The sequence below is a fragment of the Rhincodon typus genome, chromosome 4, assembly GCF_021869965.1.
Source record: "Rhincodon typus isolate 14 chromosome 4, sRhiTyp1.1, whole genome shotgun sequence".
In the NCBI taxonomy this organism is placed as follows: domain Eukaryota; kingdom Metazoa; phylum Chordata; class Chondrichthyes; order Orectolobiformes; family Rhincodontidae; genus Rhincodon; species Rhincodon typus.
In genome coordinates, this window is record NC_063335.1 from 106,238,734 (window position 1) to 106,264,585 (window position 25,852).

General features: G+C 41.2%; 1 protein-coding gene across 9 annotated transcripts in view; it reads left to right on the forward strand.

The window, feature by feature from the left end:
* LOC109916843 (receptor-type tyrosine-protein phosphatase mu) overlaps positions 1-25,852 on the forward strand; it is a 786,238-nt gene that overhangs the window by 264,422 nt on the left and 495,964 nt on the right. For all 9 annotated transcript variants that reach the window (XM_048595836.1, XM_048595838.1, XM_048595837.1 and 6 more), the window contains exon 4: positions 352-430. In XM_048595836.1, coding sequence (XP_048451793.1) covers positions 352-430 — 79 coding nt within the window. The remainder of the gene's footprint in view (positions 1-351; positions 431-25,852) is intronic.

Here is a 25,852-nt window from a genome sequence, read left to right on the forward strand (position 1 = left end):
ATTATTTAAGTCACTAGTACATCACCTGTGGTGTAGCCCCCCAGGGAACGACAGGACTTGAAAATCAGTAGTTTAGAGCTTCTGTTCAGGAGGCATAATGCATGCACGGAAAGGTGGGAAGATCTCTAGATTTGACTTGGTCAGAGTATCTCAACACAAAAAGCGGAAAAGTCGGATAGGTATGCAATACACACCCAATGGACAATGATGGGGACTTTATAAATCGGAGTGTGTGGATTTGATCATTCTGCTTGGCTTTGCAGGTTTATGAATGTATGATAATACACTTAGAAGTTTATGGTTGTATAACCCATAGAGATTTATTGAGAATGTGTTTTTTTTTTATTAAAGGTTATATTTGAAGCAGTGACATCAGGCCAGCCCGGGTACATCGCCATAGATGAAGTGAAAATCCAAGGACACCCATGCAGTAAGTAACAAGTAGATTTTTCCATCCAGTTTCAGAGCAGACAAATAGAAAGTCTGACCTGTGGGGAAATCAAGTTTTGGTTGCCCTCTAGTTATTATTTTAAAAAATGCAGAGATACTGCTTCTTTGTCCTTAGGACTGAAAGAAGACACAACATGCTTTAACTAGCAATGATGAACCTGCTCAGATATACACATTCCTAAAGCTCCCTCTGTTACACAGCTTGGAGTAGATATACTGATTACTGTTGCCATTGTCTGTCTATCCTGTTCAGGAATTCTCTCCCTGTCCCTCCTGCCTGTTCTGATAGCCAGATCCGCAGCTCACTGATTGCTTGCTTTTTCACACTTAGCTCTGGTTCTCGTGTGGTGTGAAGCAGTTTGGGATGATGCTGCTGCAGGTCATTAGTGTTTCTGAAAAGATATCTTGGACTTCCTGACAGAACCTGGTTTCATTCAGCCTCTGGTCACTGCCCACCCATTGGTTCCACTGTACAAATCAGAAAGCTCTTGACTTGAGTGTTTGTTTGAAACAAATGTGGCCATTGTAGTGTCTGTTCTGCTCATTTCTCTCTGAAAACACACAGTGCACAACACAACAAGGTCGCAATGTTAGAGCTCATTGCTGGTCTGATTGTTTTTAGTTTGCAAATTAGCTTATCTTAGATCTTCGCTGTATTGAAAGAGAGCTGATGAGAAATTCTCTGTATAATAATTTCTAGAACATTAAGTACAGAAAAACTGGTGCCCGGTAATACATTCCTTAGGGAGAAAGTCACGACACAACCAAAACATTTCATCAAATTTTAAGTGCAAACATTGTGTTACAGATCTACATAGATTAGACATAAATCTCAGACCCTTCTGAGGAAGGGTCACCGGACCCGAAACGTTAACTTTGATTTCTCTTCACAGATGCTGCCAGACTTGCTGAGCTTTTCCAGCAATTTCTGTTTTTGTTTCTGATTTACAGCATCTGCAGTTCTTTCAGTTTTTAGACATAAATCTCACTGGGTTCCCTGCCCCAAGAACTTATAGTCGAGGGAATTGTGGGAATTTCTCTGAAAACCTTTTTGCATTCATTTGATTCTTTCAGGTCACAGTTCATTCCTTTCTTAATGAGGGAAAGCAAGAAACCCATTCCCAGATTTAACTACCTCTGAAAGAATTTAATTTGTCTCCTGCTAATTCTGTTTTTGGGGTGTGTAGAATCATAGAATCCCTACAGTGTGGAAACAGGTCCTTTGGCCCAACAAGTCCACACCGAACCTCAGACCATTCCACCCCCCTATAACCCACCTAATCTACACATTCCCTGAACACTAAGGGAATTTAGCATGGCCAATCCACCTAACCTGCACATCTTTGGACTGTGGGAGGAAACTGGAGCACCCGGAGGAAACCCACGCAGGCACGGGGAGAATGTGCAAACTCCACACAGACAGGTGACCGAGGGTGGAATTGAACCCAGATTGCTGGCGCTGTGAGGCAGCAGTGCTAACCACTGGGCCACCGTGCTGCCCTGTAGGAGCATAGCAGGAGATGGTGGAGGCTCGATGGGGGAGCTGAGCTCATCAATGCAAAAGTCAAGGGCATTTGTGACTATCTTCAGCCAGAACTGTTGAGCAAATGATTGATTTCAGTTTTTTTATGCGAGAGCCAGTGTCACAGATGCCAGTTTTCAGCCAATTCATTCCACAGGCTATTAAGAAATGGCTGAAGGCACTGGATCCTGCAAGGGCTATGGGCCCTGACAACATTTCAGCTTGTGCTCCATAACCTGCTGCCACCCCTAGCCAAGCTTTTCAAGTACAGCTACAGTCTCAGCATCTATTTACCAGGGAATATGGATAATTGCTCAGTTATGTTCTGACGGAAATTCAATGTGGCCAATTAAAACTCTATTAGTCTGCACTTGATCATCAGCAAAGCAATGGAAGGTAACATTGGCAGTGCTATCAAATGGCACTTAAACAGCAATAACCTGCTTACTGACACTCAGACCAGGTTCTCCAAGGGACACTCAGTTCCTGACCTCATTTTGACCTTGGTCAAAACATGGTCTGAAGCTAAATTGCAGAGGTGAGGTGAGAGTGACTTCCCTTGACATTGAGGTAACATTTGACGTGAGTATGACACCAAGGTTCCTTTGCAAAATTGGGGTCAGTGGAAATTATGGGGAGAACTCGCTCATGGTTAGAGTCATGCCTTCCTCTTATTATTCATTCTTGCAAGCGTCACAGGTTGGGCCAGCATTTACTGCTAGCCACCAGAGGCCCTTCAGCAATACTCCGTCTAATTTTTCTGTCAGTGTGCCAAACTCCAAGGTCCATGTGCGGCATTGACTTCCAGATGGGAACTCTGTCCTTGAGAAGGTGGTGGTGAGCTGCCTTCTTGGATCACTGCAGTCTTTTTGAACAAAGCCCTTAGGAGCAAACGGTGACCTTAGGGTTTGAGATCCTGACCCTCACCACATCATGTGGTGTTCAGCATACTGAGTTAGGTTAAGACCATTCCCCATATGTCAGTCACTAAGCATGCAGTGTGCTCATAATTGTACGTTGTAGCTAGTTGTATGTGGCAACTACATTAATAGATCTGAGTTTCCTGATAAGTGCATCACATTCATTTGAAGGTTCATTTGGTAGCTACAAGATAGGCCATGCACTAATGTGTTTGTGTGAAAAGTATCACCAGCAGCAAAAATCAAACTTGCATTCAGCTAACTCCTATAATATTGCAATGACTCACAGCAGAGTTAAAATGCCATTCATGTATCCAACTTGGAGATGCAGCAGTTTCCAATGAAGTTCTGACCTCTAATTGTGTTATCTATAGCATCTAAGTGGGGGTTTCCTTACTAGAACCAGTTAATCAATAGCAAAACAATTTTCCTCATCTATGTTGAAGAAATCAACTGACACCCAGTGTCATATGGAGTAGACGTGGTAAATAGTTTAGTTGCTTAGGGAATAAGAAATGCAGGATATATTGATAGGGTTAAATGAAGCCAGGGTGGGAGGAGGCTTGTGTATAGAGAAGCAAGAAGTTATTTTTTCCTCTCCTTTGTCAACCATTTCGTCTAGTGCCAGAATAATTTATTTCTGATAAACTTTCACTGTTTCACTTGGTATGCACCTAACCTTGGGAGGAAAGCAGCTACTCTTTAAAACTGCTGACGATATGCAAATCCACAGCTTGCACATCTCCTGGTCAAGATTCCAACCAAGCAGAGAGTATAAGTAATACTTTAATGAGTAAACTGGGCACTCAGTACTTTTAGAATCTGAGATGTACTCATGTCCTCCTGTCCCTAAATTAAGAATTGAAATTTAACCTTGATGTATATTTCAAGGTGTTTTCGGTTTCAATAGAATGTAGGTTGATCTTAAATCCACAAAAAACAAATCACGTTTATTTAATCAACTTATTATATATATGAGGTGGATTTCTCACTGAGAGCTTAATTTTCCTCCTATAATTTTCTGGCTAATGGTTTGATGGCTAGAGGACTATGACATGCATTCACATTCTCCTATTTGTGAAACAAGTTTTGTCTATGCTTCTTTCTTACTGAACAATAATAGAAATCTCACAGGATGTAAATACCACTGTGACATCCCCATCTGTGATGCAGTTAATTCTGGGAAACTGTTCCAATCTGTGGGTGATTCATTCACTTCTTAGACCAACACTGGTGAAGGTGCTTTCAGTTGAATAGAAAGCATGTCTCCTGCATATCTTTCATTAATTTAAAAGCTTGCCTTCTTCCAGGCAATGCTGCTTTGGCATCAGATCTAGGGGCATTTTTCAGCTGGAGATTTAGATCGACAAGCTTAGAGATGAAGGCAAGAGGAAGCCGCTCTCAGAACAAGAATAAATGATGGTGAAAAATCAAGATAAAAAGGAACTTTGAACATTGCTGGAGTCAAATAATATATTCATCCAGAGCAGACAAAAGAGCCCCAATCTGACTGATATTTGCCTCATTATCATATCACAACTAATGGCCTTTTCTCTCTATTAATAATAGACTCAACGATGATCCAAACCATAAATAACCTTGCCGAGAATATATAACATCACTTGCAACATACATTGATCAGCATGTAGCAGAGGTCCATATTACAGCTATAAATCCCCATTGCACTCAATGTACAGGATCTTAACACTCAAGCTTGACAGCGTCTAGTCTCTGATGCTCTCTTTATTCCATCTTCTCCTTATCAGCCTTGATGGTGTTCCAGTCATCTTGGGTCTAGGTTTGTTAATTTGAATAAAGATTCAATGCTTCCATATTGAGAGCAAAAATCATAGAATCATACAACAATACAGCTCAGAAGGTGGCCATTCATTCCATTGTGTCTGTATCAGCTCTTTAGAAGACTGATCCAATTATTCCTACTTCACTGACCTTTCACTAAAGCCTTCAATTTTTTTTCCTTTCAGTTTTCACCCACCTGCCTTTTCAAAGTTATTGTTGAATGTGTTTTCATCAACCTCTCAGGCAGTGTTTCTGGTCATATCTCACTGTGCAGCAGAAATTCTCCTCATCTCATCTCTGAATCTTTTACCAATTACCTTAAATCTGTGTCCTCTGGTTAGTGACACTTTTCCGACTGAAATAGTTACTCCTTATATCCTCTGTCAAGCCTATTTACTGCCCCTGGTAAACCTATTCAAACAATTTGGACACCTCTTCAATTTTCTGTTAACCTTTTCTGCTCTAAGGAGAACAATCACAGGTTCTCCAGCTTTCCCCAGAGCTAGGACTCTGCACCCCTAGTTCTATTTTATTAAATCCCGTCTGCACCCTCTCTCAGGAACCTGCCCTCCCATCCCCCCACCACCCACTTCACCCATTCCCTGCCTCCCAACAAGTTTCTAACACTCTTTTTGAAATTGTAGAATTGTTACATGTTCACATTCTTCTGACCAACATAAATCACCTTGTGTTTCTGTATTATGTTCTATTTGCTACGTGTCTGACCAGTTTACCAGTGCGTCCATTTCCCCTGGACTTTACTGCTATTGTCACAACCGGATAAGGAGTAGTGATTGACTTTCCTCTCCAGGGTTGCCTGGTTGGTTTCAGCAAAAGTTTAAGCTCTCTCTTTGTATGCAGTTATACATTTCTCCAATGAAAATGCAGTTAATTAATTTTTATTGAACCAGTAAGGAGCCAATCATGACATTTTCTTTAGTTATAAAGGGCAAGTTTGTTCTGCATATGGGCTTTGAGCAATTGTCACCGTTGGGGTCTCTCACTAACAAACACATTGGTCCACCTAGGAAATTCTGTGACTGCGCATGGGCTCTGTGGGCCGTTGAGGAGGCCAATCCTAGAGCCACATCTCCAACCACACATTTGGCAGGCTTTCTGGGGAGTGGAAATAGATCTTGGCCTTGAGAGAGTTGGCATTCCTTTCTCTGGTTCCTTTCAATACTTTCTCTTACCAATGGGTGTTCTCAAAGAATTGTGTCCTTTTATACAGGAGCTTCCTTCAAGTTGGTTTCTTCTGGATGAGAATCTCCCACGCTTTGACATCAGTTGCATTTCTTGAGGGAGTCTTTGAAGCACTTCTTTTGTCTTCCTCTTGTTCAAGTGCCTTTCTGGAGCTGATGCGGGGAATCCATCTCAAACAGTGTTGACGGTACTTTTCAAGGGCCTTGGTATCATGTCTATACATAGTCCAAGTTTCAGGGCCATATAGAAGAATCAGAACGGTGACTACTTTTAAACTTTTAAATATTAGTACAAGTGTCACGGTCATTAAATACTCTTATTATTAGACATCCATAAGCAGAAATCACAGATTGGATGAGATTTGAATCTCTGCATCAGTGTCAGCCTTAGATGAGAGGTAGCTTCCCAGCTAAGACAAATGCTCCACTGTTGGGAGGATTTCTGCATTGATCTTAATGGAGGGATGGACCAAAACTTGACTTGGAACAGATTGGTAAAGGATTTGAGCCTTCTCGAGGTTGAGACCAAGACCAATACTTCAGTATGCTTCCACAAAGACATGAAACAAGGCTTGAAGATTCTCTCCCAGGAGAGCAGTGATGACATTGCCATCCACATACTGAAGTTCCATCAGTGAGTTTGGTGTCATTTTCCTCTTTAATTTCGATCAGTTCAGTTTGAAAAGTTTTCTGTCCATCCTGTAGACAGTGTCCATACCACTGGGAAGCTTGTTCTTGACAAGATAAAGAATGGTGGCGGTGAAGATGGAGAAAGGGGCAGGGACAATAACATATTCCTGCTTGATTCCTGTCTTGACCTCAAAGGATTCTGTCATATAATTGCCACTGGGGATGATAGCAACTGTTTTGTATATCCTGTCTGCTAGGTTCATTATGTTCAGGCTTGATAATTATCGGTGATATTTCATCTACCACATGTGAAGATTCTTATCATAGTATGAGTCAGGTGGGAAGTCAACACTTTTACATGCCTCGCGGGGGAGTTGACTGATTTTTACTGACTTGAGAATGAGTGTGAATTTCAGCTCAGACTGTCTCTCAGAGTCATACAGTCATAGAGCTGTACAGCATGGAAACAGACCCTTCGGTCCAACTCGTCCATCTCGACCAGCTATTCTAAATTAATCTAATTCCATTTACCAGCATTTGGCCCATGTCCCTCTAAACCCTTTCTATTCACATATAAACCCAGATGCCTTTTAAATGTTGTAATTGTACCAGTCTCCACCACTTCCTCTGGCAGCTCATTCCATACACCACACTCAGCATGAAAAAGTTGCCTCTTAGGTCGCTTTTAAATATTTCTTCTCTCACCTTAAACCTCTAGTTTTGGACTGTGCTACCCTGGGTAAAAACATTGGCTATTCACCCTATCCATGCCCTTCATGATTTTATAAACCTCTATAAGGTCACCCCTCAGCCTCTGATGCTCCAGGGAAAATACCCCAAGCCTATTCAGCTTTTCGCTATAGCTCAAACCCTCCAATCCTGGCAATATCCTTGTAAATCCTTTCTGAACCCTTTCAAGTTTCACAACATTCTTCCTTACAGCAGGGAGACCAGAACTGAATGCAGTATTCCAAAAGTGACATAACCAATATCCTATACAACTGCAACATGACCTCCCAACACCTATACTCAATGCACTGACCAATAAAGACAAACCTACCAAATGCCTTCTTCACTATCCTGTCTATCTGTGACTCCACTTTCAAAGAACTATGAACCTGCACTCCAAGGTCTCTTTGTTCAGCAATACTCCCCAGGACCTTACCAGTAGGTGCATAATTCCTGCCCTGATTTGCCTTTCCAAAATGAAACACCTCACATTTATCTAAATTAAACTCCATCTGCCGATTCTCGGCCCACCGGCCCATCTGATCAATGTCCCGTTGTACTCTGTGGGGTAACATTCTCGACTGTCCACTACACCACCAATTTTGGTGTCGTCTGCAAACTTACTAACCATATGTTCACATCCAAATCATTTACATAAATGACAAAAAGCAGCGGATCCAGTGTTGATCCTTGTGGCGCACCACTGGTCACAGGCCTCTGAAAAGTCTAAAAAGCAACCAAGTCAGGTGATGCCTTTGCCCATTTGAAGTCAGTGGCTTTTAGTGCCTTTTTGAATTATTCCAATCCATAAAATTCACAAGTGATAAAGTGGATGATTGGATTCAAAGTCAATAGTCAATGTTTCATATCATCATGAAACGATCCTCGTCACAATTTACTGCACTTTCAACTTTCACGTCATCTCTAAACTTGAATTTATAACCTGATATCGCTGGATTCAATCCTTGAATATATATCAAACAAGCAGATGTCCCAGCGCTGACATTAGGTGGTGGGAAGATGGGTGAAGACCACAGACTATTTCCCTTCTGTTTGGAATGTAATGAAGGTTTAGTATAGCTCTTTGTACTCAGTCCCTTAACTGATTTCATATCCATGTAGTCATTGCCCCTTAATTCCCATGAGATTCAATTTTACTGAGTGATTTGTTAATTTGTTATCTGATAACATTTCAATGTTCACATGTTAATCATCAACCGTACTGCATTCACCAGGTTGCTTACTTCGTCCAAGTCATTTGAAGGGAATATTTACAATTTACAGAAGGGCTGCCTTTTGGAGGAGTTGTAATTAGCAAATACCAATGAGTTCTTCACATAGCACTGAATCCCAATGACAAGGCACTATTATCAATGCAGCACACACTCTCCATTTCCTGTGTCCATTATCCAGCGCAGTTGAACTTCTCAATAAGTTTTCTTAGCTTAATCATTTTGGAAGACCCTCTTGCACATAATTCCCAGTTAAATGGCATTTACTTCCAACCACAGTAGCCAAGAACATTTTCCAGGATAACTTGACAAACAGGAATGAACATGAATTGGTCAACAATATATCTGTAAAAATTAATCACTGCTTGTCAAAACATTTCATAGCTGACATCTTTGGTTTGTTCTAAAAGAAAGATAAATAAGGAAATGGACTTTCTTTTATGTGTCAATGTTGATGAAGAATTCCTATTGATTTCTCACTGAACTAAGCTGTAGCAGAAGTTTACTGAAGCACATGCAACAATAGCAGAAATAATTACTTGACTTCTCAGCCAAATTTGGTGATAGATCAGTGACTTTAATACAATTTCATTGAAGATAGCATTTATTTAACTTGACACTACAGAAGTGTACATTAACAAATGCTGCCATTTATAAGGAAGTGATAATTCTGCACTGTACGTGGATTTAGAAGTGGATGAATAATGCAAAGTGAATAATCTCTCCACTTTAAATATAAACAAAGCATTCCAACAGTTTACAAAAATCTGGCGCTGATAGTAACAAAATTGCTGACGTTGTACATTTCATCCCCATTCTCCACATGCAAAGAACAAAGAAAATCACAGCACAGGAACAAGCCCTTTGGCCCTGCAAGCCTGTACCGACATGCTGACTGTCATAACCAAAAGCCCCTACCCTTCCAGAGTCACAACTGGGAATTAAATATCCGGGGGCTATCAGACTATTCAAAAGGACAGACAGGAAGGTAAGTCGGGGTGGTGTAGTGCTGATATTTAAGGATGACATCAGCACAGTAGTGAGAGATGATACAGGTTCTGTGGGAAATAGGGTTGAATCCATTTGGGTGGAAATTAGAAATTCTAAGAAGAAAATGCCACTGATAGACATAGTCTACAGGCCACCAAATAATAACATCACACTCGGGCAGGCAATAAACAAAGAAATAACTAATGCTTGTAAAAATGGTATGGCAGTAATCACGGGGATTTCAATCTACATGTTGATTGGTCAAACCAGGTCGGTCAAGGCACCCTTGAGGAAGACTTCATTGAATGTAAAGCGATAGTTTTCTTGGACGGTATGTCATGGAACCGATGAGGGAGCAAGCTACCCTAGATATGGTCCTGTGTAATGAGACAGGAATAATTAATGACCTCATAGTTATGGATCCTCTTGTAAGGAGCAATCACAGTATGGTTGAATTTAGAATACAGAAGGAAAGTGGGAAGATAAAATCCAATACCAGGGTCCTGTGCTTAAACAAAGGAGACTACGATAGGATGAGGGAGGAGTTAGCTAAAGCAGACTGGAAAAGACTTTATGGTGGGACAGTTGAAGAACAGTGGAGGACTTTCAAAGCAATTTTTCAAAGTGCTCAGCAAAAGTATACACCTGTGAAAAGGAAAGGCTGTAGGAAAAGGGGTGATTAGCCATGGATGTCTAAAGAAATAAGGGAGGCCATCAAATCGAAAGATAAGGCATACAAAGTGGCAAAGACCAGTGGGAATCTAGAAGATTGTGAAAACTTAAAAGGTTGACAGAAAGCCACAAAAAAGGATCTGAAGAAAAGTAAGATAGATTATGAGAGTAAACTAGATTAGAATATAAAGACAAAAAGCAGAAGTTTCTACAAATATGTAAAATGAAAAAGAGTGGCTAAGGTAAACATTAATCCTTTAGAGGATGAGAAGGAGGATTTAGTAATGGGAAATGAGGAAATAGCCAAGGCATTTAACAGGTATTTTGTGTCAGTCTACACAGTGGAGGGCACAAATAACATGACAGTAACTGATGACAATGAGACTAAGGTAGGTGAGGGCCTAGAAACAATCATTATCACAAAGGAGGCAGTGTTGAGCAAGCTAGTGGAACTAAAAGTAGACAGGTCTCTTGGCCCTGTCAGAATTCAGAGTTCTGAAGGAGATGGTGGGAGAAATAGTAAATGACCTTGTGCTAATTTTCCAAAATTCGCTGGACTCTGGGGCAGTTCCTGCAGATTGGAAAACAGCAAATGTGACATCACTGTTTTAAAAAGAAGGTAGGCAAAAGATAGGGAATTATAGGCCGGTTAGCTTAACTTCTATATTTGGGAAAATGCTTGAATCTATCATCAAGGAAGAAATAGCAAGACACCTAGATAGAAGTTGTCCCATTGGACAGATGCAGCATGTGTTCATGAAAGGCAGGTCACGTTTAACTAACTAACTGGAATTCTATGAAATCATTATGAGCGCGGTAGACAACGGGGACCCAGTAGATGTGGTGTATCTGGATTTCCAAAAAGCATTCGACAAGGTGCCACACAAAAGGCTGCTGGATAAGATAAAGGTGCACAGCATTATGGGCAATGTATTGCATGGATCAAGGATTGGTTAACTAATAGGGAGCAAAGAGTGGGGATAAATGAGTGTTTTTCTGGTTGGTGATCAGTGACTAGTGGTGTGCCTCAGGGACCAGTGTTGGGACTGGAATTGTTTACAATTTGCATAGATGATTTGGAGTTGGGGACCACGTGCAGTGTGTCAAATTTCTGGATGACACTAAGATGAGTGATAGAGCAAAGTGTGCAGAGGACTCTGAAAGTTTGCAGAGGAATATAGATAGTTTAAGTGAGTGGGCAAAGGGCTGGCAGATAGAGTACAATGTTGATAAATATGAAGTCATCCATTTTGGTCGGAATAACAGTAAAATGGACTATTACTTGAGGAGTAAAAAATTGCAGTATGCTGCTACGCAGAGGGACCTGGGTGTCCTTGTGCATGAATCACAGAAGGCTGGTTTGCAAGTGCAACAGTTAATTAAGAAGGCAAATGGAATTTTGTCCTTCATTGCTAGAGGGATTGAGTTTAAAAGCAGGGAGGTTATGTTGCAACTGCATAGGGTGCTAGTGAGGCCACACCTGGAGTACTGTGTGCAGTTTTGGTCTCCTTACTTGGGAAAGGCACTGGAGAGGTGCAAGGTAGATTCACTACGTTGATTCTGGAGTTGGGAGGGTTGGCTTATGGGGACAGACTGAGTAGACTGGGATTATACTCATTAGAATTTCGAAGAATGGGGAGGGATCTTATAGAAACATATAAAATAATGAAGGGAATAGACAAGATAGAAGCAGGGAGGTTGTTTCCTCTGGCGGGTAAAACTAGAACAAGAGGGCATAGCCTCAAAATTATGAGGAGCAGATTTAGACTGAATTGAGTAGGAATTTCTTCACTCAAAGAGTTGTGAATCTGTGGAATTCCCTGCCCTGTGAAGTAATTGAGGCTTCCTCATTGAATATTTTTTAAAGTTAAGATAGATTTTGTTTTGAACAGTCGAAGAATAAGGGTTACGGTAAGAGGGTGGGTAAGTGAAGCTGACCCCACGAAAAGATCAGCCATGATCTTATTGAATGGTGGAGCAGGTTCGAAGGGCCAGACGGCCTACTCCTGCTTCTGGTTCTTATGTTGTGTTCTTGAAACAAAAGTTTAGATTTCAGATCAATCAGAACTCTGTTAAAAAGGTCATTGATCTAAAAGATTGGGCAGTATTCCCTGGCTCTGGCCCGGACGGGCTGACAGGAGATAGAGAGAGGCAGACAAACACTGGGAGAGTGGATCAGGATGTTGGGAAACCAACTTAGATAGTTAGGGTCCCTATTCAGGGCAGTTACTCCAGCCTGCTGGCTATTAGCAGGGCAGGCTGGTCACATGGCTTCTAAAAGAGTGGTTTTAATCCTTTATTTCCTCTTTAGAACAAATGAACTCAGGTTTCTTTGCTTAAACTTTTCTTCATGGGAGGTGTACCCATCAAAGATGACACACAACTCAAACTTTACGACCAAAAAGAGTAGTTTTCTATTATTTCTACATAAACAAGCTTCCAATCAAATGTTTACACAATTACTGAGCCATATCTCTATCTAACGTTGTTCACATATTTATCGGCATAGTACCAATTATCCCATCACATTCAAACTAGTGCATGTGCTTGTATTATCTTACCATGCTTTCATCTACTAACTGCAAGCACATACTTGTGGCTATCAGAAAACCGACACTGTCCTTTCTCCCCCATTCAGTTGTAATGGGCTACCCAGAGGCACTTTTCTCCTTGGCTCCTCTGAACTTTAATTCTGTGCTCAATTCTCCAAGGACGGCACCATGTTGCCATAGCTACTTGATATCCAATGTGCCTCAGGACAACCTGCTGCTTCTGTTTGGGTTTCCAAGGTTCCAGAGCTACAGAAATGTGATTCATCTGGCAGTGTCTACATCTGCAATCTTCAGAAGGATGCCAATACCAGAGGCAACCACCCAGAAGACCGTTTGTGCTACATTCCTGAGCCAATCCCACTGTTGGCAAATATGAAGTCAGAACCCTGACTTGGTCCTGATGAAGGGGTGTCCCTAACCCTGTTGTACATTCTGTGGTAAAGCTGCTTTTCTCTCCACAGACGTGCTGAACATTTCCGTTATTGTCTATTTTTATATTGAAAAGGAATCCTATCTGCAGGATAAATAGCAAAAATTCACTAAGGGTCTTTAAGCAGATCCTTCCAAATACTATCATTTAGAAGGTCAAGGGAAGCAGTGAAAGGGTAAGTTAAACCCTTCATTTCCTCTGAGACCTTTCATGTACTACAGTGAGAACACCAGACCAAAACCAGGCCAATTTGGGAAGAATGCTCTCTGTTAAACACGTTTCAAACCTGAATTACATAGGCTTTCCTCTGTGTGGTATGAATAGGACAATGTTTCTGTTATTTTTCACCTATGTTCCTCATTAGTCACAACATGCTGCTTACTCGAGGGTGACAGATAATATCTCCTTCGATTCAACATTACATTTATTTCCTGTCTGCTGAGCCAAGATCTATTAGTTTAATGAACAAGATTTAGGATTTACTTTAGAAAATTATGAAGCAATTTTTTTATTTATTCCAAAACTGCTTTCTAAACTACCACCCCAGACCCTACCCAACACCATGACTTGGAGTAACTGCGCACTGTCTCTCTTATATGGAGGAGCTGTGGAAATAAGGTCCTGTCTTTTTCAGGCTCAGAAGCAGAGTACAGCCCAATGGTAACGTCCCTGTAGAAACCTAATGTTGCCAATTCCATAGGCTCAAGGTTTTCATGGAGTTTGAAAGACTCTTCGGGTATTAAAAAAATGTACCCAGACCTGGATGAGAAAGTCCCACCCTTATTTCTAGTGGATGCCATTTTTCCCGGTGGGAGAAGGGGGAAGGTCATGATTTATACAGGAAGGAAACAGAATCATTTGAGCATAGTCTGATTTTAGCTGTGTGAAGGGCCTTATCCAGTAGAGTGTGAGTCAGCATTTGATGGGGCGATGGAAATGCTTTTGAAGCATGTTTAGGTGTCACAATCTCAAAGGATTTCTGACTTCACGCTTTGATTGATAGTTTAAGTCCCTGAAAGTAGATGGCAGTCATCTCAGCTCCAGGACATCACTTCAGGAGTCTCTCAGGGTGGTATCCTAGACCTAACCATCTTGCTAACTAATTGCTTCATCAATCACCTTCCCTCCATCATTAGGTCAGGAGTAGTATGTTCATTAATGACTTCTTTTTTCCTTTATTCATTCACGGGATGAGGGCACCTCTGATCAGGCAGCATTTATTGCCCATCCCTAATTGCTCAGAGGGCAATTCAGAGTCAACGTTGCTGTGGGTCTGGAGTCACCAGGTGAGAATGGCAGTTTCCTTCCCTAACTGGGTTTTCCTCGACAATGGGTTCATGGTCATCATTAGATTGTTAATTCCAGATATTTTATTGAATTCAAATTCATCCCACCATTTCTTGTGACGGGATTCGAACCTGGGTCCCCAGAATGTTATTCAGGTCTCTGGATTAATAGTCCAGTGATAATACCACTAGGCCATTGCCTGCCCTGCAAAATTTTCAGCACCATTTGTGACTCTTCTGATACTGGAGCAGACCACATCCAATAGCAGCAAGACCTGGACTTGAGCTGTAAGTGGAAAAGAACATTTGTGCCACACAAGTGCCAGGCAATGACCATCTTCAACAAAAGACATTCGAACCATTGCCCTTTGACATTACCATCACCAAATCCCACCTGATCTATGTCCTGGAGATTACCATTGACCAGAAACTGAACTGAAAGCCATGTAAATGTGTGGTCACAAGAGCAGGTTAAAGGCTGGGAATACTGCAGTGAATAAGTCACTCCCTGACTCCCAAGTGCTTGTTCATCAACTACAAGGCACACATTAGGACTATGAAGGAATACTCCCCAAGTATTCTCTGCCTGGATGAGTGCAACTCCAACAATGCTGAAGAAGCTGGACACTAACCAGAAGTAAGCAACTTCATGATAGGCACCACATTCACAAATTTTCAGTCTCTCTACCAATTGTGCTATCTACAGGATAAATAGCAAAAATTCACTAAGGCTCCTTAGGCAGTTTCTTACAAATACTATCATTTAGAAGGTCAAGGGCAGCAGTGAAAGAGTGAATTAAATGCTTTATTTCCTCTTAGACGAGATGAAGTTCAAGTTTCTTTGTTTAAATGTTTGTTCATTAATGCATGGGAGGTGTACGCATCAAGAAAATGGCGTACAGCTCAAATGTCTATTACGATAGCAAACATATTGTATAATTTTTATAGATATCAAGCTTCCAATGATTATTCCTACAGATAATAATTTCCAATCAAAAGGTTCCAACTTTACTCATTCACATCTCTATCAAACGGTGTTTCCATAGAAGACATTCCAGTGTACATGACTAGATTATCAAAGCATGTTCAAATTAACACATAAAATTATACTATTGAATCATTTCATTACATATTCACATCTCTAGTTGTCAATACGTACCTGTGCATGCAAGAAACCTATTCTGTTAATCTACCCTGTAGCAAGAAGATGCATGGAAGCACACTGTTTGAAAGTCCCCATCCAAGCCACACACAATTCTGACTTGGAAACATATCTCAGTTCCTTGACTGTCACTGGGTCAAAATCCTAGAACTCCCTTCCTAACAACATTGAAAGTTTACCTACACTAAATGGACTAAAGTTGTTCAAAAGGTCAGCCACTATATTCTCAAGGGCAACTAGGGATGGTCAATAAATGCTGGCCAAGCCAATAACACCCACATCCCATGAATTAAATGAGAAAACAAAAGGAACCTATGTAATATGATGTTGAGTCCCACGTTCTAACCATTCTGTGGGTAAAGATTTTTCTTTGTGACTTTCTAAGTTGACCAACTGGTGTTTGACTCCCCAGTAAACAGCTTCCTTTTTTTACCAACCTCTTTTGTGATATATGGCAGGATCTTTCATTCAGAAGAGGGCTACAAGACAGGGGTCTCTAAAGCAACATGTTGTGGACTTACTTTTAGCTGCAGGTTGATGTCCCACTTTGTGTGACATCCTGTGCCCAAAGGAGGCCACATTGCCCAACCCATGTCCCCCATTACCCCTCATTTGGGCATGCCAGTGTGGCCCTGATGATACTCTGGCACTGGGTCTCCAACTGTATGGGTCCTCAGTATTGGAAAATTGTTGCAGTTCCAGCACTGGCTACTGCTGTTGACGATTTTTGGAACCTCCTGTTGGAACAAATGAAAGAAGATAGATCCCAATCTTTGAACCAAAGTGTGGGGCCATATCTCTCCTTATAGTTCCAGCCAGAGTTTATTTATAGGCAGATGACAGCTGATGACTTCTTGGGGATATTGAGCACATTTTCTCCCTCCCTAATCTTTTTCCTGCTCTCATGATTAGTCTTCATACCATTATTTGTTTTCCCGACTTCCCCATCTCGAGGAGGCGATGGCTTAGTAGTACTGTTAATCCAGAGACCCAGGCAATTTTCCGGAATCCCAGTTTTGAATCCCCCTGTGGCAGATGGTGGAACTTGAACTCAATAAAAGTCTGGAAGAGTCTATTGTTGATTGTCTGGGGAAAAATCCATCTGGTTTACGAATGTCCTTTAGGGAAGAAAATGGCCATCCTGACCTGGTCCGGCCTACATGAGACTCCAGACCCACAGCAATGTGGTTGACTCTTAACTGCCCTCGGGGCAATTAGGGATGAGCAATAAATCCTGGCCTAGCCAGCGATGTCCTCATCCTATGAATGAATAAATAATAAAACAAAATGACTGCATGGCACAATGGGATCACCCTCTTTAAGGCAGCCTCTAAAGTAGACTGCCATGCTGTGCAGATAGGTTACAGCTTGCACAGCTGCTGCTATATCAGTCTGAGTACAGCAACTCGAACTCATTCATGGGAATAAAACCTTTCAATATATATGAGCAGCTCCAACATGGGTTTCATTGTCTCTGGAATTAGATTGGATTAAATTGAAAAACTTTGCAAAAATCAGCCAAAGAAGGCTGGATAAAATATCCAGCAGCCTAGTTCCAGCTAAGAAAGTGCTAGCAACTTCAAATGTTTTAACTGCACCTAGTCCTTTTATGGTATTGCTGCTTTTAAGCAACATTCTCATCCCTTCACCCAGTGTATCCCCTGCCACAATAGCTTAAAAATGTCATCTCTACACTCGTTTCCCCTACTATTAGAAGAATTAGAATTAGAATTAGCTTTATTGTCACATTTACTTAAATGAATACAATGAAAAGTGTACAAGTTACCACTTACAGCGCCAGCTTAGGTACAAAGATGCCTAGGTACAACCTTTTCAATTAGAGTTCTTGGATAAATAGAGAAGTCCAGCATTGTGAATTTTGGAATAAATTATAAAATGGAGAAAATAAAGTTCAGAACAAAATCTTTTGACCCAGTCCATGTTGGCATCTAATCTCCAGTCCTCGCCAGGCCTTGACTCCAGATAGCGCTTGGCTTCACCTGAGGGTTTATGAGGCTGGGAGATTGCTTTGGATCACCTCAAGACTGGAAGCTCTCTGTTTAGCTCTCAATTCTTTTTATGGAGCTGATCTCTCTTTCTGTCCCTTGAATCAAATGAAGAACAAGACTATCAACAGCAAGAATGTGATATTGAACTTGTACAAGACACTTGTTAGACCTCAGCTGGGGTACTGCATGGAGTTTGAGGGCACTGTATTAAGGCATGTGAAAGAATTGGAGAGAGTGCAGAAATGCCTTACAAGAATGGTTCCAGAAATGAGAGGCTTCAATTGTGAGGATAAGTGAAAGAAGTTGGGACTGTTCCCCTTGGAGAGAAGAAGGCCGATAGGAGATTGCATAGAGGTTTTCAAAATCATGAGTGGACTGGACAGAGTAGATAAGGAGAAGCTTTCCCACACATAAAAACAAACAAGAGGGCATAGATTTAAAACGATGTACAAACAAAATAAGAGCAGTGTTAGAAAAATCTTTCACACACAGCAAGTAGTTGAGCTGTGAAATGTGCTACCTGGAAGTTGTGGTGGAGGCAGGTTCAACTAAGGTTGGAAATCACACGACACCAGGTTATAGTTCAACAGGTTTATTTGAAAACTCCACATCACAGGTTCAACCACGACATTCAAGAGGGCATTGGATGATCATTTTGATAGAAATGGTGCGCAGGGAAATGGAAACATGGCAGGATATTAGCACTAATGGATAGAACTGGTACAAGCACAATGGGCCAAATGGCCTCCTTCTGTGCTGTTACAATTTTGTGTTGTTGTGATTCCCCTTGCTCCTTTCTTCCATTAGCCAGGATTTTTAACATGGTTTTCCATCAATCCGTCCAGAGAGTCAACAAGGCTGATGCTGACTGCCCTGTAGCCATTTAACACTCCAATGAGTGTTCATTGTATGGATATGGGACTTCTGCAGTATATCCACCTCATGGAGCTGTCAGTCTCTCTGGTCCCAGCAGCACCAGAAACTGCAGTTTTCAGGGCTAGACTACAGGCACTTCCCCAGAATCTAAACCCCAGAGGCTGACAGCAAGTTAGTAGAGGGGGTTCCTGGAAGGGATGGGTCGATGGAGACACTCTGGGGAAGGGTGCATCCAGAGGGAGGGAGCACCTGTAATTGGATGTTGGGGATGGGCTAATATTGGAAGGAGACTATAATTGAAGGTTATATTCTCCCACCAATTCCATAGAACATAGAACGTAGAACGTAGAACGTAGAACGTAGAACGTAGAACAGTCCAGGCCCTTCGGCCCAAAATGTTGTGCCGACCTATTATCCTACTCTAAGATCAAACTAACCTGCACACTCTTCATTTTACTATCATCCATGTGGCTATCCAAGAGTCACTCTGATACATGAGCAGTATTGCTTTCCAGGCTTCTCCCACCTCTGAACTTCTTCCACCTCTGAACTTCTCCCATCTCTGTATTCCCCCCACCTGCCCAAAAATTGAGGCTGGGTGGGAAATGGCTCTTAACTGATCACTAATTGTTCACTTACGGGCCTCAATCAAGCAAGGCTGTGCAGGCCAGTCTAGGCATCATCTGCCCTACCATAAAACTGTGGTTGAGGCAGGCTGGAGGCTTGGTGGGGGAGGATATCCAGGGAACTTTATGCACTCCTCCAGCTAGCCACCTGCAAACACACTGAGCAAGAGAATGTAAAGTTCTGCCACATGTATCTTTGAAAACTCTTAACCTTTCTGAGAGCCATTTCAAACTAGAAATGCAGAATAATGTTCCTCATATGATCAAAGAGGCCCTGGGATTTGGCCTTGCAGCTCCAGTTGTAATTTTAATATTGCCAATGGGAGAATCTGGCCTTTTCATATTTTCAGTGATTTTGCTTGATATCAATTGAAAGAGTAACTCTGCAGCCTATTAAACTGTGATGAGACTGTCTCTAGCGCAATGACAGTTCTGTCAAGGAGTCTTAAATGATATGCTATTTAGTCTGGATCTCTACTTACCCCAGTTTTCCTAGGATGTGCTTATTGAGTAGGTTGAATTGTCTATTTTGTTGATGGGAGCGAGTGAGGAATGGTCCTGGAGAAGCGTTTGTAAGGTATTTTATATTTTCTGATAGCCGCTCTCTCTCTTTAAGAATGATGTTCAGGTACAGTGTTGGACTGCAGTGGACAAGGTCAGAAATCACGTGACGCCAGGTTAATTTTTGGGCAGGTGGGAGAAGTTCAGAGGTGGGAGAAGCCTGGAAAGCAATACTGCTCATGTATCAGAGTGACTCTTGGATAGCCACATGGATGATAGTAAAATGAAGAGTACGCAGGTTAGTTTGATCTTAGAGTAGGATAATAGGTCGGCACAACATCGTGGGCCGAAGTGCCTGGACTGTTCTATGTTCTATGTTCTATGTTCTATGGAATTGGTGGGGGAATATAACCTTCAATTATAGTCTCCTTCCAATATTAGCCCATCCCCAACTGGTGTTCTGAGGAAGGGTCACCGGACCCGAAATGTTAACTGTTTTTTCCTTCACAGATGCTGCCAGACCTGCTGAGCTTTTCCAGCAACTTTGTTTTTGTTCCTGAATCATTGGAACAAACCTGCCTTATATTATTACGTGGCACAGTGCATTCGTGTCTGAGAATGCTTTTGCCCTACACCAATCCTCAGCATTTCAACTGAAGAGATGTCACTACTTTGGCAGAAGAGAGATGGATACACAAAACTACAATCTTTCTCAACAGAAAAGTATTGACCTAATCTCACTTGCTTTCAAAATAACGCCATTTGTCACCCCACTGCCTGATGCTGTCTATATCTGCCTGTCGTGATTCAGTATCTATTTATTTTTTAGATGAGGAGTTAATCACTCTGTAGAAGATGTTGTTCTCTGAAAAATGACTAACATCAGTATTGATGTCTTCCCTGAGGTCACTGATTAAGACAAATGAACAGCCTAAGAAGTATGCACACTTTGCTAGAGAATCTATGTTTTGAGCCTGTGAGAAAATGGTAACTATAGCTAACAGCAGGAAAAGGCAGACGGGGAAGAAGTGTTGAGTTTGCAATTACTCTCAGGCATCTCATGTAGACTCATCCCAAGCTAGGTAGACACTACGGATTGTTCCTCTTTATTTAAACCTGCTTGTTCTTGGAATGTAGGCAACCCCTCAAAAGCTGCATTTTTCTCATCCCCTGGTTGTTCTTATCCGTTCTTGGCCCATCTATCAAATTTTTCTGTGTCCGCGTGTGACTTTCCAATACCCCAGCCCATTCTTAACTTTGGCGGACCTACTTTTCCTGAGTTCAGGAAATACATTAGGAAGAGGTTAAACATCTGCCTGCTTGCTGCAAGCCGAGCAATGCAGAGAGCAGTGTGATGGCCCAACACTGGGTGGTCCCTACGTCCCTGGCTCCTTGAAGCTGGGTAGATAACTGGAAGTCAGTACATCCTACTGAAAGTAAACATGTCTGTCACATCCGTGGCAGGTACAAGGTACATACTGGGGAAAAGCCGTAGTCAAGAAGGAAAAAATAAGTCTTCAGGATTTATCACCACACCCTCTCCTCCCATTATGAATGCTAATGGAGGCACTCTGAAGGTCAAGGGTGCCCAGTAGCTCTTGGATACCATTGCAATTTGTGGCCTCCTCAGGGGAACACTTCCGCAAGATATGTTCAATGTAGCATATCATTAATGTCTCATGCATTATTACCGTTTATTATAGAATCGGTCTCACTGCAAAGGAGAGCTCACCACAACCAAGATCGCCTGTTATTTGCTATTTATTTGTAATCGTTATTAAAAAGAGAATAATGCAGGTGAAGACAGAAGATCAGTTGGATACTGTGATTTCTGAAGATGAAATCATCAGCAGGATGATGAGCAATAAACTGTTGCTAGAAGCATCTCTTTGACAAACACCAATTTAAAGATTTTGAAAGTGCCTGATTACTTTTCTTATGTGAAAGAGCTTGAAACCTGCCCTTAGAACATACGGTAAGCATGTCAATGTCTGTGCTTTGGCCCATCAAGGCAAATGATAGATTCACCCTCCCTCATTACTGGGTCATTAAAAATAATTTCATTGACAACTCGCATGTCAGGATTGTCCCAGGCCATGAAAACCAGAATTGAGATGACAGCTTGGCCTGGATGCCAGGAATCTTGTTAATTTCCAATCCATATGCAGAAACAGCTGCCAATTTCTAACAGATGTAATTATCTGTGCCTGCAAGTCATATCGCTGGTTTCACAGCACAGAGAGAGCACAGCTCAACACAATCTGATTGCTCCTCATTCAATCATAGAATCTGACACACACACACACACACACACACACACACACAGGCAGAAGGCATGTGGCCCATTGTATCAATACTGGCCCCTTGAGAGAGCTATCAAATATAGGCCTCTGCAAGTATACTTTCAATTGGCCTTTGAAAGTTCTGATGGATCCTGATCCACCACTCTTTCAGTGGTGTACACTTCACATCTTCACAACGCAGTGTGACAAAATTTCCAATTCCCCTCCTGGTTCAGCTGCCAATTATTTCAAATCTATGATTTCCGGTCACTCACAAACTCACCAGAGGAAACTGTTTCTCTCTGTTTGCTTGACCAGAACCCTCACAACTTGGAATCCTTCAATTAGGTCTCGTCTTATGGATTTGAAGTCATAAAGATGTGCAGCACAGAAACAGACCCTTCGGCCTAACTCGTCCTTGCTGACCAGATATCCTAAGTGAATCTGGCTCTATTTGCCAGCTTTTAATCCATATCTTTCTATTTATGTACAAATCCAGATGGGCATTTCTGTTCCAAGGAGATCAATCTCAGCTTCTCACATGATGAAGTCCTCCAGCTTCTTCCTTTATACTTTTAGTTAAGGGGGACTTTGAGCACAGTGGTGTTCAGGCTTGCAGTATACTCTCGATGTATGATAAATGAATATTTATTTCAACTATTTTGTATTTGTCAAAGTGAGGGCCACCTGCGTTGAGCTGATAATGTTTCTCCTGTTTATCTGCCTGGTTGTTCCTATTAAGCATTGCAATTGAGGCAGAGCCAGCAGAAGCAGTGTGACAGTTGATGAGTAAAACCTTTGGTTTTGTTCAGCTGTTGAAAATGCGCAGAGTCTGCTGGCACACTTCTTTTCAAAGGAAAGCTTCAAGCTGGAGGAGTTACAGAAAATTGGCACCTCTGCTGCCTCAAAGCAAATCCTCTTTAAGGTTCACTGGCAATAACACACAGTTCCGATGTGCAGCAGGTAAATGACTCTCTCAAAGTGCCACCAATCTGACTTCGGAAACAAAGTTGGAAGTACTGCAAACAGAATCCAAAGGTGAATCAACCTTTGTGCAGTGAATAAACAAGTTGAAGTGTCATGTGCAAGCCATTTGTCACTTTTGACAGAAGGTCCACACCCAAAATTGTAACTCTTCTGAACTCTGCTGCAGTGTTGATTGAGCTGCTGAGTATTTGGAGGATTTACAGTTTTAGGCTCAGAAATCCTGTGTATGCAGACCCCTCTACCCCTCATTTATTAGAGCTCTCTTCTACCTTGTTCCCTGCAAAAAAAAATTCAAATAATAATTTCAGCTTGTCCACCAAACTCAAGAGATAGCGAAGGGAATCTTGCGAGCATCAGGATTTAAAAGACCTGTAGTCAAACTTAAAAGGATTTGCTTGTGTCACAACTGTGCCATTCCAATATTGTAGGTTTTTAAGTGCAAACCATTAAAAGAACATTTCTGCTTGAAAATCTGTAACTTGAAAAGCAAACATCTAAGTTAAGCTTTAAAAGTTCTTTCAAGATGTAAGTCACAGCAAACTACCGTCTGTTGCATTGAGTTGGTTCAAAGTCTACAGAGACATTTTATCTCAACATCAAACACAAAAGGAGACATTTAGAATTAAATTAACCCCTGGTCAATACAATGAGTCCTCTAAAGGTGTGAGAATTAAAATCTTCCTGTAGAACCAGAGATGGGAAAAGGCTTCATCGTAATTAAGTTCTTTGCCTGGTGGATTAATGGCTCAATTGAAAATAACATTGCAGCCATTTTGCTTTGGTTCTGATAAAGGCAGTTTGTGAAAACCATTTTCTACAGACCCTCAGGAAGATCTCTGAGAAACAACATCAGAAAGAGAGAGACAGTTCTCAGCTGAAGAGAGCGGAAGAAGGTGAGGAATTCAGAAATCAACTGGTGTTTCAACAAAAGAATCCAGAAAATCTGCAAATATTGCAGAACTATTCAAGAACAGGAAATCACATTTCCCTCTCCCAAATTCTCCTGGCCTGCTGAGTCTATCTGCACAGGCAAATACTGACTATTTGACTCCAGAAGCCATCACCGTTACTTAATCTGACTTTAAGTCTCAGTCTCTTTACTTTAGAATGAGAAACTTCTAGCTGCAGGCTGTAACGATCTTAGAGACTGATCTTGCATGTTCATAAGTATCTTCTATCATTACCTAGCTTAAAACTTTGTATATGTTTTTATTGGCAAATAACCTTTATACTTGAATAACTACAGTGGAAATTTTGCAATGAGCTAACCTTTATCTTGTTGAATCCTAAAGCTTTGCTGTTACTTATTTTTAAGTTGAAACATGATAAAACTAAGAAGGGCTATATAGGAGCTGTTACACATTCTTTATTCAAGGACCACACCTCGGACATGCCTGATGTGGCTGTGATGGTTAGAGGTTTAAAGTATGTGGCCAATTAGGGAATTAAAAAGACAAAGGCTCAGTTTTTTTACAGGAGTTTCGTAATCCCAGGGTATATTGAAGGTGGGCAGCTGGAAGAAAGGAATGTTAGATAATGTAAAGAGACAGAAGAAGGAATTCATGTGCAAGAGGTGTAGAACTATTCCTGTTTTATACTTGAAATGAAATGAAATGAAAAGGCTGATGAACAAATTGATTGCAAGAGGTTGTTGCCCTAACTTTATGCTGCAAAACAATCTGTGCAGACACTGCACTATACCAGTCAGGTATTTGAAACCAGCATAACTATTGCAGGTCTTTAAAAGAAATTCCAGATAGATGACACATGTTTTTAAAAAAAGCTGGCAAGAGAAGACCACTAAACAATAAAATCACCCAGGATAGATCAGGGTGTTCAACCTGCACCCTTGGCAATTTGCATGTAAAAAGTCCCGAGCTAGTCAGGTTCTATTTTTACTTACATTTCTTCTTGACTGATTTATCAAAAGATTTGGAAAGGACCATCTTTATGCCATCGTTCCCTGGTGCGCAAATATCATGTCAGAACTTCATGGATCAGTTAATTTAATAGAAACATGAATTTAAACTGCTACTTTCCTATCTTTCTGCCTTCTGATGCTCCTTTAAATCCATCTCCTTGACCAAACTTTTGTTCATATCCTGATTCCTTTGTCATGTGATTTTATGCTCACAACCATGAGTATGGGTTCAAGACTGTTGGAAGACAAGGCACAGTGAAGAACTGTCTTTAGCCTTAGATTTCTTTAGAACTCTATTTATTGTATATTAACAATGTTTATTGCATATTAATACTAAACAGTCTCATGCACTGTAATCTGTAATATATCAGGCTCTAATCATGCAGTTACATTATTGAAAGGTTTTCTGCATGCACTCACTTCAATGCCCTGAACTCTGTCCACACTCTTGCATTATCTTTGTCATCTGAGATAGTATTTTCAAGTTTGGACTTGTCCTGAGTTTGTTATTCCATCTTTTACCCTTGATCTTTCATTTGACTCCACATCAGCGAGCTGAAATATTTGCACGTTTAATTTAGAAGTAAGTGAGATATTCCATTTTTCTTCCTGTTCGGTACAGCAAGTATTTCTTGAATGGGTCTATTGCAGTTTGTCTTTCTGGTGTCTGACAGATGCCATGGATTATGATGAGTGTGGCGAGGTCACAGCATGCTGTTATACCTGCAGTTGCTGCTTCAGGAGTGTGTATGATATAAAGCACTATAACCTCCAGGTGGATTGATTGTACTTCCACCCCAGCCCTATTGATCCTGCTCATGGAAATGATGAACATTGCATGCTCAAAGTTTCACATTAATAGGTTTCCTCATAACTTTCTGTATCTGAGGATATACGTGCGTTTTTTTTAAAGAATTCACAGAGGCTGTAAATTGGCGCTTGCCCCTTTATCAACAAGGATCAGTCACCAGTTTTCTGAGGACAAATTATCTTAATTGTCAGAAACACGTTTGGATGGTGTGATGACATGGATGTTATCCACAAGATTGACATGTGTTTGCCATTCTTTACCT